The sequence below is a fragment of the Chlamydomonas reinhardtii genome, chromosome 9, assembly GCF_000002595.2.
Source record: "Chlamydomonas reinhardtii strain CC-503 cw92 mt+ chromosome 9, whole genome shotgun sequence".
Taxonomy (NCBI): Eukaryota; Viridiplantae; Chlorophyta; class Chlorophyceae; order Chlamydomonadales; family Chlamydomonadaceae; genus Chlamydomonas; species Chlamydomonas reinhardtii.
In genome coordinates this window covers 1,629,913-1,645,162 of record NC_057012.1, presented here as the reverse complement: position 1 = coordinate 1,645,162, position 15,250 = coordinate 1,629,913, and the positions used below count along the sequence as shown (strand labels likewise).

At 62.8% G+C, this 15,250-nt stretch overlaps 3 protein-coding genes across 3 annotated transcripts; 2 read left to right on the top strand and 1 right to left on the bottom strand.

The window, feature by feature from the left end:
* The first annotated feature begins 45 nt into the window (after nt 1–45).
* On the top strand, nt 46–4,987 carry CHLRE_09g397100v5 (uncharacterized protein). Its single transcript, XM_043065833.1, has 9 exons — nt 46–503; nt 950–982; nt 1,134–1,160; nt 1,366–1,564; nt 1,744–1,839; nt 2,102–2,274; nt 2,453–3,317; nt 3,596–3,882; nt 4,179–4,987. The coding sequence occupies exons 1-7, from the start codon at nt 284–286 to the stop codon at nt 2,905–2,907; spliced, it is 1,203 nt and encodes a 400-aa protein (XP_042920879.1). The 5' UTR covers nt 46–283; the 3' UTR covers nt 2,908–3,317; nt 3,596–3,882; nt 4,179–4,987.
* Nucleotides 4,988–5,030: 43 nt separating this feature from the next.
* CHLRE_09g397150v5 (uncharacterized protein) lies at nt 5,031–9,381 on the bottom strand. The gene is made up of 5 exons (XM_001694565.3): nt 8,121–9,381; nt 7,901–7,975; nt 7,677–7,760; nt 6,342–7,458; nt 5,031–6,146 (listed from the first exon to the last, which is right to left on the bottom strand). Exons 1-5 carry the CDS (start codon nt 8,883–8,885, stop codon nt 5,629–5,631), a joined length of 2,559 nt encoding a protein of 852 aa, XP_001694617.2. The 5' UTR covers nt 8,886–9,381; the 3' UTR covers nt 5,031–5,628.
* A 100-nt stretch (nt 9,382–9,481) lies between these two features.
* Nucleotides 9,482–14,784, top strand: CHLRE_09g397200v5 (uncharacterized protein). The gene is made up of 11 exons (XM_043065837.1): nt 9,482–9,872; nt 10,330–10,396; nt 10,528–10,625; nt 11,038–11,289; nt 11,984–12,120; nt 12,460–12,592; nt 12,717–12,923; nt 13,130–13,313; nt 13,463–13,551; nt 13,792–13,878; nt 14,173–14,784. The coding sequence occupies exons 1-11, from the start codon at nt 9,675–9,677 to the stop codon at nt 14,362–14,364; spliced, it is 1,644 nt and encodes a 547-aa protein (XP_042920878.1). The 5' UTR covers nt 9,482–9,674; the 3' UTR covers nt 14,365–14,784.
* Nucleotides 14,785–15,250: the final 466 nt, after the last annotated feature.

The window sequence follows — 15,250 nt, the reverse complement described above, 5'->3', positions numbered from 1 at the left end:
AGCAGCCTCCAAGGAGCCCTTCAAGTACACATTTGAGACATACAACCAAAGCCATCACCAGCGCATTCATAGCGGCCCGTATTCGCTGCGTCTGGCACCTTACAGCCCACGAATTCTCTTCGCCGACCGCCGCTCGAACGCTGCCAGCGCGCCTAGACAGTCCATAGCACGTTCGCATCAGACAGCGAGCTCCCGCGAGGGAGCCTGCTGCTAAGAGTCAGCATTGCCTCGGGGCGGGGCGGCAATCGCTCTCCCGGTTGATTACTTCGCGGGAAAATAGCCCATGGACTCTGCAACTCAGCACCGGCAGCAGGCGCGCGATGTCTTGTCGGGCATAGGGTTCGATGCAGACGCAGTTAGCAGCTTCGAGCAGGAGACACTGGACAGGCTCGTCAGCGCCAAGTTTCACTTGCCAGGGCGCCTTCGTGCGGCCACCTGCGACGGCCTCAAGGAAGCTGGACTGGCGCCCGGTGACGTGTGCTTCGTGATGGCCCAGGTGCAAGGTGCGCGGATGTGCTCTTTCCGGTAGCCTGTCCCCTAGAGCGCATCAGGGTGATGCGAAGCAAGGCGCGGCCGGAGGCCGTTTGGGGCCTTGGGTAAGTACATGTTAGGCAGTGGCGCCCGCGTGGCGTGGGGGGCTTGGCCCCCCGGAAGCCGCGCCGACGCCTACTGCGCCAGATTGTCTAGCACACGCTAAGGTTCCTCCCTAGAAGCTCTGGCTGCCCTCCTGTGGCCGAACTCCCAATGCACACGGCACTCGCACATACACATGAAGTCTGCTCTATCCTCCTAACCGCCAACTCTGGCGACCCGTAGCGGTTCAAGAACATGGTCTTGCGTATGACTGAATACATGCAACAGTGTAGACCTCCATCCCGTTGTCACGCATTGTAGTGCCGGCCAGTCTGTGCTCTCACCGATGTGCCCCTCCTACTCATGGTGTGCACAGGTGGCGGTGGTGGTGGCGGCGCGGCGGCTGCGGGTAGGTAACGTTCGGCTGCAGGACTCAAATGCTTGTCCTTCACTCCACAGCGTTGCGTCTCACGCCATGTTTTTTCAACGACTGTTTTGAGGATACCGCCTTTCATGCACTGACTTTGTACGTCCCCCCCCTGGATGCCCCCGGTGCGTAGGCACGGAAGCAGGGATGGTCTCCAGCGGTGAGTTGTTCTGGTGAAAGCGATCCTGATCAGGTCTTTGTTGCTGGTGTTAAATGATGCATTCGTGTTCTTCTGTTATGACACTTGCTGCGTCCGTCGCAGAAAGTGTCACGAAAGCGTGCTGTCCCTGTTTCCAGCTCCCGTGGCCCCATCCAGTGACACTGCCTCTGCTGCCTGCTTCCCTGGTGTTGCTTGTGAACTGCAGCCGCCGCATCACAACTCCTTACCGAGGTTACCTGCTCGAATGTGGTGCGCCTGGTGGACGCGGACGAGACCGTCGGCTCCTGTTGCCTGGTCAGCTTCAACGGCCGGAACTTCGTGCTGGCCGCGCGCCACTGCATGAACCCCAAGCCCGGCCAGCGCATCAACGTCAAGAGCTTCGCAATCTGCGGCCACAGGCTCAGGCAAGTATTGACGACGATATCGCCACTTGCTCTGTGAAACTCCCTGACTGCGCTGGGTCCAATCTACTGTAAACCTTTCGGCCCGATAGCGAGCCCCTAATGTGCTTGATGGATGTACCTGCCTCTGTACTGGTGTGGTCCTGCGCGCAAGATCGACATTGGCGTGGGCACGTTTGCAGGCATCTCGCCAGCTTCCCGAAGCACGACGTCACGGTGCTGCTGCTGGACGACAGTGCGGAGCTACCTGACGTGCTGCGGAATGTTAACCCCTTCGAGTGAGTCTCGGCCGGCTTTGCCACTGCTGGGGCACGCAAGCGGACACCGGCACAGCAGCACTGCTGTGTGGGACTTCCTGCGCAGCTGGCCGCAATCGGCGCTCAATGTGCATATGCCTCTCGTGCGGCTGCCTTTGATGTTAGTTGCGTTCCATCGTCCTCGGATGTATCCACGCCCATGCCAATCAGGATGTGCTTTTTGTACTTGCTCGCACACTCCCCTGGCCGCCTTGCCGGCTTGCTGTCTGCCTGTCCGCCACAGGGTGGACGGTGGCATAGGGCTGATGCCTGGCATAGCGGTCACGCTGATCGGCTTTCCGCTCGCGGCAGACAAGACCGTCGTGGGCTTCCAGCAGTCGGGTCTCCCCCTGGTCGCCCCGGGTCTCGTCTGCTGGCTCAGCAAGGAGGCGGACGAGGCGATCGGTTCGTACGCAGGCAGGTCACAGCGCCGGTCCGCGTTACCTACTACCTGACGGCTTGCGCGCATCACGTGATAGTAGCAGGTGCTGGATAAGGTTGGAGGCCGGCATGAGGTCCTGGATAACACTGCCGGTTTGACCTGCCAAATACATCCTGTGCTGAGCCTCCGAACCGCTTACATGCGTATGCGCAGGGGCGTTCCCCAACTGCAGCGGCGGCGCTGTGACCTTCGGCCGCCCGCCTTCCCGGTACCTGGCTGGCATGCACTCAGGTATGATGTGGCACGAACACGGAACCAACCCGCGGGACGTTACAACAACAGCGGATCAGGACGACGAAAGTGGCAGCAGTGCAGCAGCAGCGGTTACAGCGGCCGGCGGCGAGCTTGTGGTGGAGACGGACAGGTGGTCCGCAGGCAACGGCGCCACAGGGCTGGCCGAGCAGGAGCCGGCGTGCGGCGGTGGCAAGCGGAAGCCAGCTAGCTGGCAGGAGGGCCGGGCTCGTGACTGCGCCGTGCAGTACTGCCTCAACAACGTGAAGCACAAATCGTGCATGGGGACGTTCGTGCCTGCACACGTGCTCGTCCGGCTGCTGAGCCGCTGCCATGAGCTGCTGGCTGCAGCTGGTGACGAGGACCGGGGGCGCTGAGCGAGTAGCGCTGGCGACTGGATGCGTGCCCCGGCAGGACAGGTTATTATCGTTGGCAATCACCTTCAGCCACAGACGGTATGGTGTGGCATGGTGTGGTGTGGTTATCAGGTCGATGTCCCATTTCCATGCATATGGATTTGCATTATTTGTTGCCTAGCATCTTCGCCGTACGCAACTGTACAGCAGGGGGCTCGCAATGGTAGGCTGCCCTTTCCCATGTGCGCAAGTGTGGCTTATTAGTTGAAGAGTTTGCCTCAAGCGCCTGAACGTGCGCCCTGGCCGGCCCTGCGTGCTGCGCCATACGAGCCCTAAGCTGGGCTCGGCAGCCTCGCAGCAGAGCCCGAGGCAGCGCCCAAATCTGGCTCCGGCATCGCCTGCAATGTCAGACTCTCGCGCTTGAAGTGCTGGTGAGGGACTATGGTGCATGGGGAATGGCAGGGGGGTTGCGCTGGAGGGTCAAAAGAGTGGTCTAGGTTACTTGCCCCGCGGCGTTATAGGTCAGCGTAGTACAAGTATATTGCAATTATAGCTATCCAGCGTGGGTGCACACGGCTGCTGGTAGTCTCGCTCTGAGCACTCCCTTTCACGCTAATGTAGTCCCTGACAGCATTGCTACCTTTGCTCCCTTGGCTGTCTTCACCTCGCCACATGCGCCACGCTTGTGCCCTCGCTACTCCCCTCTCAGGCGCAAGCGCCCGCCACCGGCCAGGTAGATGCGCATCAAGACCAGTAGCGGCGGCGCGCATGGGGTACCAGGGCTGTGAGGGCTCAGCAGCGAGAGCGCGGAGAATCTGGGAACAGGCAGTTGCAGGCAGTTGCAGCATGACACCGAGTATTCACTGTATGCACTGGCTATGGAGGTTGCATCAGCAGGTCAGGTCAGGCAGAGGTCCAAACCGGGCGCTGCTGCGCCTGCTGGTGGACAAGTACGCGCACCTAGTGGTGTACATGGACGAGTACTACACCAGCCAGGTACGCGTGTGCTCATAAGGACTTGGCAGGGGCCGCTATAGGGCGCAAGCACTCAGCTGCATATGAATGTGTGAAAGCAGGTGTGCGCAAAGTTTGGACAGCGTCTGCTCGGCGGTAACGGGCAGCGCTGCCTGCAAGTGGTGATTCCGTTTGGTGGCTCGCGTGCTCGCGATGTCCAAATGTGCCAACACTGTGGGACTGTGTGGGTCTGGCACAGGTTCAGTCCGGTTCGGGGGGCCGGGTCAGTCAGGTATCAGACGGGCTCAGGTGCCGTCCGGTTGAATGTTGCACCGCAGGCCGTGACGCCAACTCTGCGACGAACATGCGGCACGCGCTGATGCAGATGCTGCTTGGTAGAGCGCGGCCTGCGGCCCTGCGCCGCGGTGGCAGCGGCGGCGATGGTGGTGGTGGAGGGCCTGGCCCCACCACCACCACCAGCAGCAGCAGCAGCGGCGGCAGCAGCAGCGGCGGTAGTAGCAGCAGCGGCGGCAGCAGCAGGAGCAGCAGCGGCACAGGGCCTGGCGGCAGCGGCCCTGGGCCCAGCAGTTGCGGCGTGCATGTGCGTAGCGGAGGGGGCGAGCAAGGCCACGTGGAGGAGGACAGCGCGGCGTCGCCCAAGAAGCGGCGCCGGCGCGCAGGTTGAGGCCACCCAGTTTCTCGTTAGCGTCTGTGCTGGCGAGCATAGCACCGCGCAGTATGTGGTAGGCCGCGGCAGTGAGGAGTGTTGTGGCTAGTGGATTCCCTGCTGTTTGGTTGATTGCTGGCTGTGCTGTTGCTTGATAGCTGGACGTCGCTGGACGCATGGCGGGCCGTGCCTGTACGAACCGACCCCGGCTATGTCCGGGAGATGAGGTAGGCGCTTGCGGCCGCAGACTGTGAGAATACTAGCGTGCTGCGTGTTGGGGCTGGCCGTGAATTGGACCTTGTCATGTGATCGTTGGTGTGCGCTGACCGCTGCACTACCCCATAGGGTTGCAGCTGCGGCTCATCCGCGCACCCCCCGAAGGGGGTTGCTCGCCCCGAGAAGAACAGGGACGATCCACCCTTTTGGGCGTAAGTGGGCGCCGCAGACATATTCCTATCACCCATTGCGTAAACATTGTCCCATCGCACACCCATTGCAAAAACACAAGCGAGCAGCGGGGCCAGCATGAAGATCATTACACGGGTTGACCCCCTGGACCGGAACACAGCCGTGGCCGGGGACATCCTACGCTTCACGCTTCCCCACGGCGTGTGGGACCTGTCCACGCTGCGCCTGTGGTTCCTGGCAACCATGCACGGCACCGCCAACAACCAGTCGCTGCCACGCGATGTTGAAACACTTGTCGAGACGCTAGAGGTGTGGATTGGCACCGAAAGGGTGCAAACCATCCCCGATTAAAACCAGCTGTTCCGCATCCTAGCTGACTATGACCGCAACATTCAAGCCATGCAGGCGCGCAGCGTCATAAGCAACAGCGCATGGATCACCAACGGTCTCAACAACGCCATCTACACCGTCAACCAGTCCCCCTTTTGCATGACGCAGTGGTACGGCTTCCTGGGTAGCGGCGCCGTGATTGACACTCATCGTGCTGTAAATGCAGCTTACAGCCGCAAATTGTGGTGTATGGCCATGTGCCAGGCATGCAAGACGCCAGGCAGGCAATGCCGCAACTACCAGCAACGCGGAGTCGGTTACCAGCTGTAACTGAAATCCCGCGGTATGACTCGATAAGCCCAGGCTACCTTCAAGGAGTCACATTACGGAAAGTCCAACTCAAAGTCCCGCATGTCCGCCTCGTGCTTGTCCAAATCAAAGTCTGCCAGAGCGCCACCCAGGCCGCCGGTTGGGTCTGCTGCGGCAGCCGCTGCCGCAGCCGCAGCCGCTGCGGCATCGCTGCCTGCGCCCGCCGTGGCCCCCGTCCTCGTCCCCGCACCAGCACCTCCACTCGCCCCCAACGGGTCGCCATAGCCCACGCCCATGCCCATCGTGCCAAGGTCCGAGAACGAGAAGTGATTGGCAAGGTCGGAGAAGTCCGTGGCGCCGCCGGCCGTTGAAGTGGCGACCCCCGGCGCGGCTCCGGCAGCGGCAGCGCCAGCTGCTGCGCCTGCGGCGGCCGCGGCGGCGACGTCGCTGTTGCCGCTGGCAGCGCCGTCGAGGGAGCTGAGGTTAAGGTGCAGGTTAAAGGCGCCGCCGCCGCCTCCGGTACCGGCGCCGCTGGCCGTCACATCACCGGGCGCGCCCAGGCCCAGGCTGTTAATGAGGTCCTGGTCCGAGCCTGTGTGGCCGGAGGAGGGTGTGGGGATCGTGACGCCCCGTAAGGAAACAACTAAGGAGGGAACAACTAAGGAAAGCACGGATCAGATATGCGGCGCAGCAATGCAGGCTGTGGTGGCAGAGGGCGATCGATCCGTCAACGGAGGCTGCGGAACGGCACTAGTAACAACAACGCGCACAGGGAGGCAGCACGCACCCGCCAGCATGTGCAGGTCGCCCATGCCAGACCCGTCCAGCGCCGAGTCCGACAGAGCCATCAAGTCAGAAGTCACTGGGAACGCCCCGGCCCCACCGCTCCCCGGCGTCCCGCCAGTGGTGGCGCTTCCGGCAGCGTTTCCAGCGGCGTTCGCCTGTGCCGCCGCCTGTGCCGCCGCTGCGGCCGCCGCCGCAGCGGCGGCCGCTGCCTGTGCATGCGCCACCTGGGCCTGCGCCGCCTGCTGCTGCGCCTGGGCCTGCGCAACTTGCACCGCCGCCGCCTGCGCCGCGGCCTGTGCCGCCACCGCTGCCTGCTGCAGCTCCAGCGCTTGCTGCTGGGGTGTGGCTCCGGGCGTCGTGCCCGGCGGGAAGCCCTGCATCTGCATGGGTGCACCCGGTGGCTGCGGGAAGCCAGGCGGCATGCCCGCCAGCGCGCCAAACGCTCCAGGCGGCATGCCCGGCGGCATGCCCGGCGCCCCCGGCATCTGCACGTGAGGAGCTCCGAATGGTGTCATCGAAGGCGGCGCCGCCTGGGACTGCGGCCCCGCCGGCGGCGCCATGCCCGGTGCGCTGCCAGCAGCGGCACTGGCAGCGGCCGCCGCTGCCGCCTGGCTGGCGGCTGCCATGCTAGCGGCCTGTCCGGCGGCGGCCGCCGCTGCCATCGCCGACATGCCCGGCTGCTGCTGCTGCTGTTGCTGCTGTTGCTGCTGCTGCTGTTGTTGATGTTGATGTTGTTGTTGTTGCTGCTGCTGCTGCTGCATGGCAGCGGCAGCGGCCGCCGCCATGGCGGCGGGGTTGGCGCTCATGGCTGCAAGGAAGGGGTTGAAGGCCACGCCCGGCGCCGCCCCCATGCCCGGCGGCATCCCAGGCAGCGACGTAGGCATCACGCCCATCAAGTGCGTCGGCGCTGCCGGCGTGGGCACCGGCGTCGGGGCTGGTGTTGGCGCAGCGAGGGGCGCCTGAGTCGGCGGTGCTGCACCGGGCGCGCTCGCGGGGTTGGCGCCGGCGGCGGGCGGGCGCGCTGCGGCCGCCGCGGCTGCGGCTGCTGCAGCCGCGGCGGCCATGCCGGGCGGCATCATCTGCATCCAGCTCATGTGCAGCTTCTGCACCATGTTCACCTACGCGGGTTTGCATGCACGAGATTTGGTGTACAGTAAATGTGATGTTCAACGGCTTGTTTGCCAATTGGGAAAGGACCGTATGCTTTGCACACGAGATGCCGTAAACAAGGCTGCGCGGTCCGGTCTCATCGTGGCTTCATGGGTACTTATTCCTTGATTGCACATGCAGCTACAAACCTGGACATTCACTTTCCCTTATCGGACATCCTGTGCACCTGCTGCTCCAGCAGGTAGTTGAACATGACGATTTGGTCCTTGATTTTGAGGCGGACGTGGTAGGCCTTGAAGAACTCTGCGTTCTGCTCGCGGGCAGAAGGTACGAGATGAAAGTGTTGAAATAGAGTTGGGGCATGACAAATCAATCGACGGTATACGAGTTGCTTGAAACTCTTGCGGCATTCCACGCAAACGTCCCTCAGCCCTCGCCATCACCCCTCACCTGCTCCTCTAGTTTCTGCCACACCAGTTGAGTGAAGCCCGGCTCAATCTTGGCCTGCGTCTGCAGCGTGGACACCTGCGGCCAGGGAGTTCCACCAGGGAGCACGTGGATTCCCGGTGGCCACACATGGAGTGACACGATGCTGAACCACAGTGCTGCGTCCAAAGGCCGAAGACCCCCAGCGCACCGTGCCCCAATGACAGCTCCGGGCCCCACTCACCACCTCTTTGAGGGGCATGTACATCTGCATGCATCGCTCGATCAGGTTCTGCACCAGCTGGATGTCTGACGTGGACACCTTGCGGCCACTGCCCGCAGTCCCACCAGAAGGCGCGCTGGTTCCGGCGCTACCTGCAGCCGGAGCAGCCGGAAACGGTGGTGCGGCCGCCGACGGCGCGACCGACGGCGGCATGGCACCAGGTGCACTGGCGGCAGCTGCCGCGGCCGCGGCTGCCGCCGCTACGGCAGCCATCGCCGCGGCCTGTTGTTGTTGCTGCTGTGGAACGGTTCCGTTGGCCACCACTCCCTGCATTGGCACTGGGCCTCCTGGAGCCGCGGCAGCCGCCATCTGCGGTGCAGCGGCTGACGATCCGGTGGCTGGGCTTTGGGCAGAGACTGAACCTGCCGTTGGCAGCGGCGGCTGCACCGGAGGTGGCTGCGGCGGGAAACCCGGCAGGGAGATTCCGAGAGGTAGCCCAGGGAACATGCCGGGCGGCGGCGCGGCGCCTTGCGGCATGCCATAGGCGGCCACTGCGGCTGCGGCAGCCGCCGCCGCTGCAGCAGCGGCCGCAGCCGGGTCGCCGTGCACTGGCGGCGACGGTGCAGGTGGGGGCGAAGGCACAGGCTGTACTTGCGGCTGGCCGCCGGCTGAGGCTGCGGCTGCGGCCGCAGCGGCTGCTGCTGCTGCTGCTGCTGCTGCAGCCATAGAGCCTGCCGTTGGTGGCATCGATGGGAGCTGGGGCGCCCCAGGCGCACTGGCGAGCATGGTTGTTATGGCTGCTGTGAAAAGCGCGCTTCACCTTCCCCAGTCAAGAGGACCCGTACGCGTCCGTACAGAGGTGCTGTAAGCGACTTGAGTGCTTATGAAAACTCAAGTAAACACCGAGGCCCCGCGGAAAGCTGGCACGACCGTAACCCGCCAAGCGTCGTGGGGTCAGCGTGCTGCCGGGTTTTGGGGCCGCACGCGCCAGAAATGGGCTCGCCAAGTGCCACTGTCTCTGTTGCCCAGTTCCAAACGGATGATAAGCAGCTCCAGGGAATGCGAGACGCCGCTCTAGCCGCCCGGACAGCCGCTTTGGGTCACAAAACTTGCTTGGACGCTTGCGCTGCTTGGACGCCTGCATATACACGTCCAATTATGCCATGGACAGCTGCAGTTGCTACATTAGCGTCTATAGCCTTTTAAAACCAAAGACCCTGGTCCGCACTAGTTTGCTCAACGACGCCTGCGCCTGTCAAATTAAAGCCCCGTTTGTAATGCTTTCGAGTGTCAAGCTAATTCCCTCAAGCTCAGGATTTCCGCCTGGGGCTCCGGCATGCCTCGCGGACTGTCGAATGAGAGCTCATCCCAGCGAGTCCCGAAGTGCCGCGGAGTTCACACGGTCGTCGGGGCACCTTGGTTGTAGTTTACGTAGGCACGTTACTTATTCGTTCACAGGTCTACGCTGTCAAATCGCCCGCGTCCCAAGAGCCTTCGCGGGAAATACTGAGATCCTTGACACTCGCTTCTTAGCCGGGCAAGCCCTGACGGGCACCTCCTAAGCCAAGCCTAAAGATGTCGTCTGTCAAGACGCTCAACGCGAATGCAGAGGTCATGAACAGGGCCGCCGCGCTCTTCATGAACATCAACGCGGCAAAGGGCCTTATGGACGTTATGCGCAGCAACTATGGTCCTAAAGGAACGATTAAGATGCTGGTCAGTGGAGCGGGTGACATCAAGCTCACAAAGGACGGGAACGTGCTGCTTCGCGAGGTGAGTGTTTTGGCGCGCGGCCCCGGCGCGCCGGGAGGTTGTGCAGGGCCGGGCACGGTCATGTGGTGGCTTCGCCCGTGCCTGCAAGACCTCGGGATCCGAGCAACATATTCAGAAGGATGCTTGGCTGGGGTTTACGCGTTGTGCGGTGCCGGCGCAGTGATGCGCGCCCGGGTTGCTGGGGGGCCGCGGGCTCCCACCCGGGAAGCACTAACAACGGGGTACCATGCCTAGCAGGGATCGCACTGACTTGGCGGTATCTGCATTGGGTAGCTCTTGTGTTACACGTATGGTTGTTGGCAATACCCGCGCATTAGCTCAGTACGGGGAGTCCTCCCTGGCTGAGGTCAGGGCCCAGGCCAGGCGATTGAACGTACCCGTGCGGCTCTTCCTCTTCCCATCCCTCCTTCTGACATCCACCATTCCCATGGTTGCGCCATTTCAATGATCTTTGCAGATGCAAATCCAAAATCCCACTGCGGTCATGATTGCCCGCGCGGCCGTGGCGCAAGACGACATCACGGGTACGTCCTCACGGTCCGCCGCTCCGCGCACTGTGCCTGTACTATGGGCTTGGCTTGGCGGTGTGTTACACTCGGATTTATGCGCCTCCACACATGCCTGATCCGTCTTGCGTTCTATTCCTCCTAAACAGGTGACGGCACCACCTCTATCGTCCTCCTAATTGGCGAGCTGATGAAGCAGGCGGAGCGCTTCCTGAGCGAGGGCACGCACCCGCGCGTGCTGGTGGAGGTGGGTGCCGGGTGTGTGGACCTGGCTTGAAATGATACCGAAGGTGGGAATTGAGGCAGGGAGCACGATGAAGCGCAGGTTGGGCGGTGCCTACGGTTTTGAGCGTTAGCAAGGCAGGCGGCAGGAAGAGGGGCGCGCCATGTAGTCAAGCCATGCGGCAAGGGCATGTACTTGGGGAGGGTTGCTACAGGCGGGCAGTTAGTGAGTCGGCTAGACTATTTTGGGAACGGAGGCCGGCACATCAGCGCGCGGGACATTCCAGGACCGCTGCGCTATGTGGCCGCTCCTAGCTCTTGGCCTGCTCCATGTGCCCTGCCCCACACCTCCAGCCTGACACGTCAGCCACCTGTGCCCGTCCCCGTACCCACGGCTTGAATCCGCTTTTCCAATCATCTTTGCAACCCACCATCAGGGCTTTGAGACCGCGCGCAAGGCCACGCTGGAGTTCCTGGAGACCTTCAAGCAGCCCCTGCCCACCCCGCCCGCGGCCGCCGATGCCGACGGCACCGCGCCGCCGGCCGTGGACCGCGAGACGCTGCGCTGCGTGGCGCGCACCAGCCTGCGCACCAAGCTGGCGGAGCCTCTGGCGGACCAGCTGACGGACATCGTGACGGACAGCGTGCTGATGGTGCGGCGGCCCAACCAGCCCATCGACCTGTTCATGGTGCGTCCTCAAAAGATTGGGTGAGGTGTGCTGGTGGGTGTCGGAATGGAGGCTTACGCAGGCGCGGGCGGGGCTAGGGAGAGGCAAGACCGTGTGGGTGGGGTGTGAAGGGCTGGTGGGGAGTAATGAGGGGCTAATTCCGAACCAATCCCATAAGGAAACAGCGGCGCTGCAAGGAGGAGCTGCAGCCGCATATGCGAGCTACTGTACGTCACCATATGTCGTCGGGCGAGCTTGGGCAGTGCAGCGGCATTTGGACGTCGCAGTCCAGAGCAGCTCCGAAGTCAGGAGTGCGAGCCGCGCGCGGACCCCTGTGCCCAACTACTTATAGTGCCCAGACCATTATACCCACCTGTACGCGAACGGAGGAGCGCCAGGTAGAAGCGTCCGGCAGCAAAGGCGAACACGCACATGTGGGAAATGGCATGGCGGCGAGTAATGAGGGGCGGAGCGCAGGGGAGGGCAGGGCAGGTTGAAATTGAGCGGCGTCCATGGAGCCGTTTTTGGGATACGGATGTGGAGTGGATGCGGAAGGGAGTTAATTCTGGGCTGATCAAACCTACGACAGAGCGCGGACGACGTGTGTCGGGTGGCGAGTTTGAGGAGAGCTCAATCGCGCCGGCTGTCCACTCGTTCTCAGTTGCTGGCCACCCTGCTCCGCCTCTGACCCCGCCTTACGCCTTCAACGCCTCAGGTTGAGATCATGCACATGCGCCACAAGCTGGACAGCGACACGCGGCTGGTGCGCGGCCTGGTGCTGGACCACGGCAGCCGCCACCCCGACATGCCCAAGCGCCTGGAGAACTGCTACATCCTGTCCTGCAACATCAGGTGGGTACCGGGTGGTCCTTGGAGAGGGCGGCAGTATTGGGGGGAGGGGGAAGGGACGGGGTAGCCGTCGGAGCAAGACGGGAGTGGTTGCGTGGATTTGCTAGCTACGTTTGAAGTTGGACCCGAAGCGGGGGGGGGGTAGGTGGTTTTGAGAGGGCACATGTCAGGCGAGGACCAGCACTGCCACGTGCGACATGCGCAGTAAACGGGTCCGTCGTGTGGGTTCTGAAGACGAGGCGTGCTTTTGACCGCTCTCAAGCAGAGCACACTGCCCATCATGAACCTCGGTTTTACACGTACGCCCTCACCGCTACCACAACGTTACTGCTACCGCCACAGCCTGGAGTATGAGAAGTCCGAGGTCAACAGCGGCTTCTTCTACTCCTCCGCTGACCAGCGCGAGAAGCTGGTGGCGGCGGAGCGGGCCTACACGGATGAGCGCGTGCACAAGATCATCGAGCTCAAGAAGAAGGTGCGTATGCCTGATGTGCGGGGTTTTATGGAAAAGTTAGGTCACTCCGGAACCCAAGGACTCCTTCGGCACCCTCCGTACGGGCTGGGGGTTTACCTGTCCGTCACCCCATCTGCGCACGCAGATCTGCACCGAGGAGAACGGCAAGAGCTTCGTGCTGATCAACCAGAAGGGCATCGACCCCATTAGCCTGGACGCGCTGGCCAAGGAGGGCGTCATCGCGCTGCGCCGCGCCAAGAAGCGCAACATGGAGCGCATCCAGCTGGCGTGCGGCGGCTTCTGCGTCAACAGCGTGGAGGAGCTGGCGGAGGAGGCGCTGGGGCATGCGGACGTGAGTGGTGGCGGTGGTGGCGTTGCGTGTTGGTGTTGATGTTCACCGTTCCCCATTAGAAGCCTTCGTATGTGTGGTTGTGAATGGGAGTGGTCTAGACTGTCCTGTGTGTCCCCCCGTTAAGTTTACTACCCGATGCACCACCACTATGCCTGGACCCCGCCCTCCCCCACACCCCAACGCCTACACACAACCACACCCCGCAGGAGGTGTACGAGCACGTGCTGGGCGAGGAGAAGTACACGTTCGTGGAGGGCGTGAAGAACCCGCACAGCTGCACCATCCTCATCAAGGGCCCCTCCGACCACGTCATCGCGCAGATCAAGGACGCCGTGCGCGACGGCCTGCGCGCCGTTAAGAACGGCATTGACGACGGCGGCGTCATCCCGGGTGCGTTCGAGGTGGCTCGCCAAGACCCAATCTGTGGCGTGCTTTGGCCTGCGCCGGACACAGCACGGGGCTCCCGTATTGCCATATCGCAAGGGCCGCAGTGTCGGTAAAGTTATCTTGCTGAATGCCGGCACTCCTCTGTGCTGCAGGTGCGGGCGCGTTCGAGGTGGCGGCGGCGCACCACCTGCGGACCGTGACGCGCAAGAGCCTGGCGGGCCGCGCCAAGCTGGGCCTGGACGTGAGTGACGTTGTGGCCCCTGGGGGCTTGATACTGCATGCGCGCGTTTCCCTTTTCGCGGATGAGGTCACGCAAGGGCATGCGCCGTGTACATGTGACGGTCTGGCGGCCCTCGCGCTGCGCATAGCGCCTGCTGCTATCACCCTGTCCCTGCGCGTCAAGAGGGATGGTTGATATCTGATGTGCTACCTTTCTGACAACTGCCCGGTCCCGCCGGTGTGTTCCGTGCAACACACACAGGCGTTTGCGGAGGCGCTGCTGGGCCTGGCCAAGGCGCTTGCGGAGAACAGCGGCCACGACGCGCAGGAGACCATCATCAAGCTGCAGGTGCGGACTGGGGTTGTGTGGGGCGTGTGGTGCAGGGCGCGCACCAGTTTGGCGGGCAGCGCGAGTGCGGGCTTCGCAGCTTATGAACGTATGGCGATTGGACAGTACGGTGCGAGGGGTAGCAGCTTGCATGCGCCCAGCGGTGGCAGCAGCGGGACTGGTCGGTTGTGGGCGCTGGGCGCTGCAGCACGTAGGTGCACGGCGCCTTCTTTCTTTGGCATGCGTGCTTGAAGTCCCTGTGACCTGCCGCTCTCTATACTGACACACGCGCACACCCTTACTCCCGACACGCAGGAGGAGCACGAGCGCGGCAACGTGGTGGGTCTGGACGTCGTCACCGGCGAGCCCATGGACCCGGTGACGGTTGGCGTGTACGACAACTACATTGTGAAGCGCCAGATGTTGCAGTCGGCGCCCGTACTAGCGGGGCAGCTGCTGCTGGTGGATGAGGTGATGCGCGCCGGCATCAACATGCGCAAGCAGTAGAGCGGCAGCGGTGGTGGTAGTGACGGGTTGGGTAAGGTTGCGGGTGTGGGTGAGGGTCTGGCAGATGGCTGGATTGGGGCGGCTTGGCATGGGATGTGGTTGCTGGCGTTCCTGGGCTCAGAGCGTGCGTACAGGGTGGAATGCGCCGGGTGCGGCTGCATAGGGCGTGGCCTCGGAAGACAGCTAACTCGCGTCGAGGCGCTGGGTAGGAAGAGCGGGGGTACGAGGATCAAATGGAGCGCGCGAGCTGCTACCCTACGAACGTGAAACGATGACATTGGGCATGGACAATGGCTATGGTCTTGATTGGTGCACTTGGCACAGTGCACTGTGTGTTGGACGTGGCGCGGCTTGCATTTGGCCCGCGGATGGGGGCGCATTCGCTCCACATATCCCTTGATATTGTAAGCGTACTGGCGTATCATCGGTTGCCCACGACCCGTGTCGCCGGTGACAGGTGACTCCTGTTGGACATGGCGCTCATGCCGTCAACATTAGCGAAGTGTTTGCTAGTGAATGCGAATGCAACATATGTACGAATCCGTCGGCATGAGTAGCGCGTGCAGGTCTCTACTCCAGTAGGCCTACTCTGCTGCTGCCACTGTTTATCCACGGCACGCGATGCGCTCGAAGAAACGACGGGGCCCCCATCCTTGCAAACCTGCCTCTTACATATTCCGGTGCTTTAGTGACCACACGGAGCGCGCGGAGGCTGTCGAGTGTCGTGCGGTGTGTGTGTGTGGGGGGGGGGGTTGACTCAGCTTCCCGACGGGGGTGGCCTCAGTAGCCTCGCCTCTCTGCGCCAGGGGATGCGCCTGCCTTTGTCGTGTATTTGGTGATGCCTTGCTGCAAATACCCACACATTCACACAGCATTCATTCCATCT

Coding starts and splice junctions, on each gene's coding strand:
- CHLRE_09g397100v5 (XM_043065833.1), top strand. CDS start 284: ATGGACTCTGCAACTCAGCACCGGCAGCAGGCGCGCGATGTCTTGTCG. Junction 983..1,133: donor TGGCGGCGCGGCGGCTGCGG/GTAGGTAACGTT, acceptor CCCGGTGCGTAG/GCACGGAAGCAGGGATGGTC. Junction 1,565..1,743: donor ATCTGCGGCCACAGGCTCAG/GCAAGTATTGAC, acceptor GCACGTTTGCAG/GCATCTCGCCAGCTTCCCGA.
- CHLRE_09g397150v5 (XM_001694565.3), bottom strand. CDS start 8,885: ATGCTCGCCAGTGCGCCTGGGGCGCCCCAGCTCCCATCGATGCCACCA. Junction 7,459..7,676: donor ACTACCTGCTGGAGCAGCAG/GTGCACAGGATG, acceptor AAACCCGCGTAG/GTGAACATGGTGCAGAAGCT. Junction 6,147..6,341: donor CGACCTGCACATGCTGGCGG/GTGCGTGCTGCC, acceptor CCGGCCACACAG/GCTCGGACCAGGACCTCATT.
- CHLRE_09g397200v5 (XM_043065837.1), top strand. CDS start 9,675: ATGTCGTCTGTCAAGACGCTCAACGCGAATGCAGAGGTCATGAACAGG. Junction 9,873..10,329: donor GGAACGTGCTGCTTCGCGAG/GTGAGTGTTTTG, acceptor TGATCTTTGCAG/ATGCAAATCCAAAATCCCAC. Junction 13,879..14,172: donor AGACCATCATCAAGCTGCAG/GTGCGGACTGGG, acceptor CCCGACACGCAG/GAGGAGCACGAGCGCGGCAA.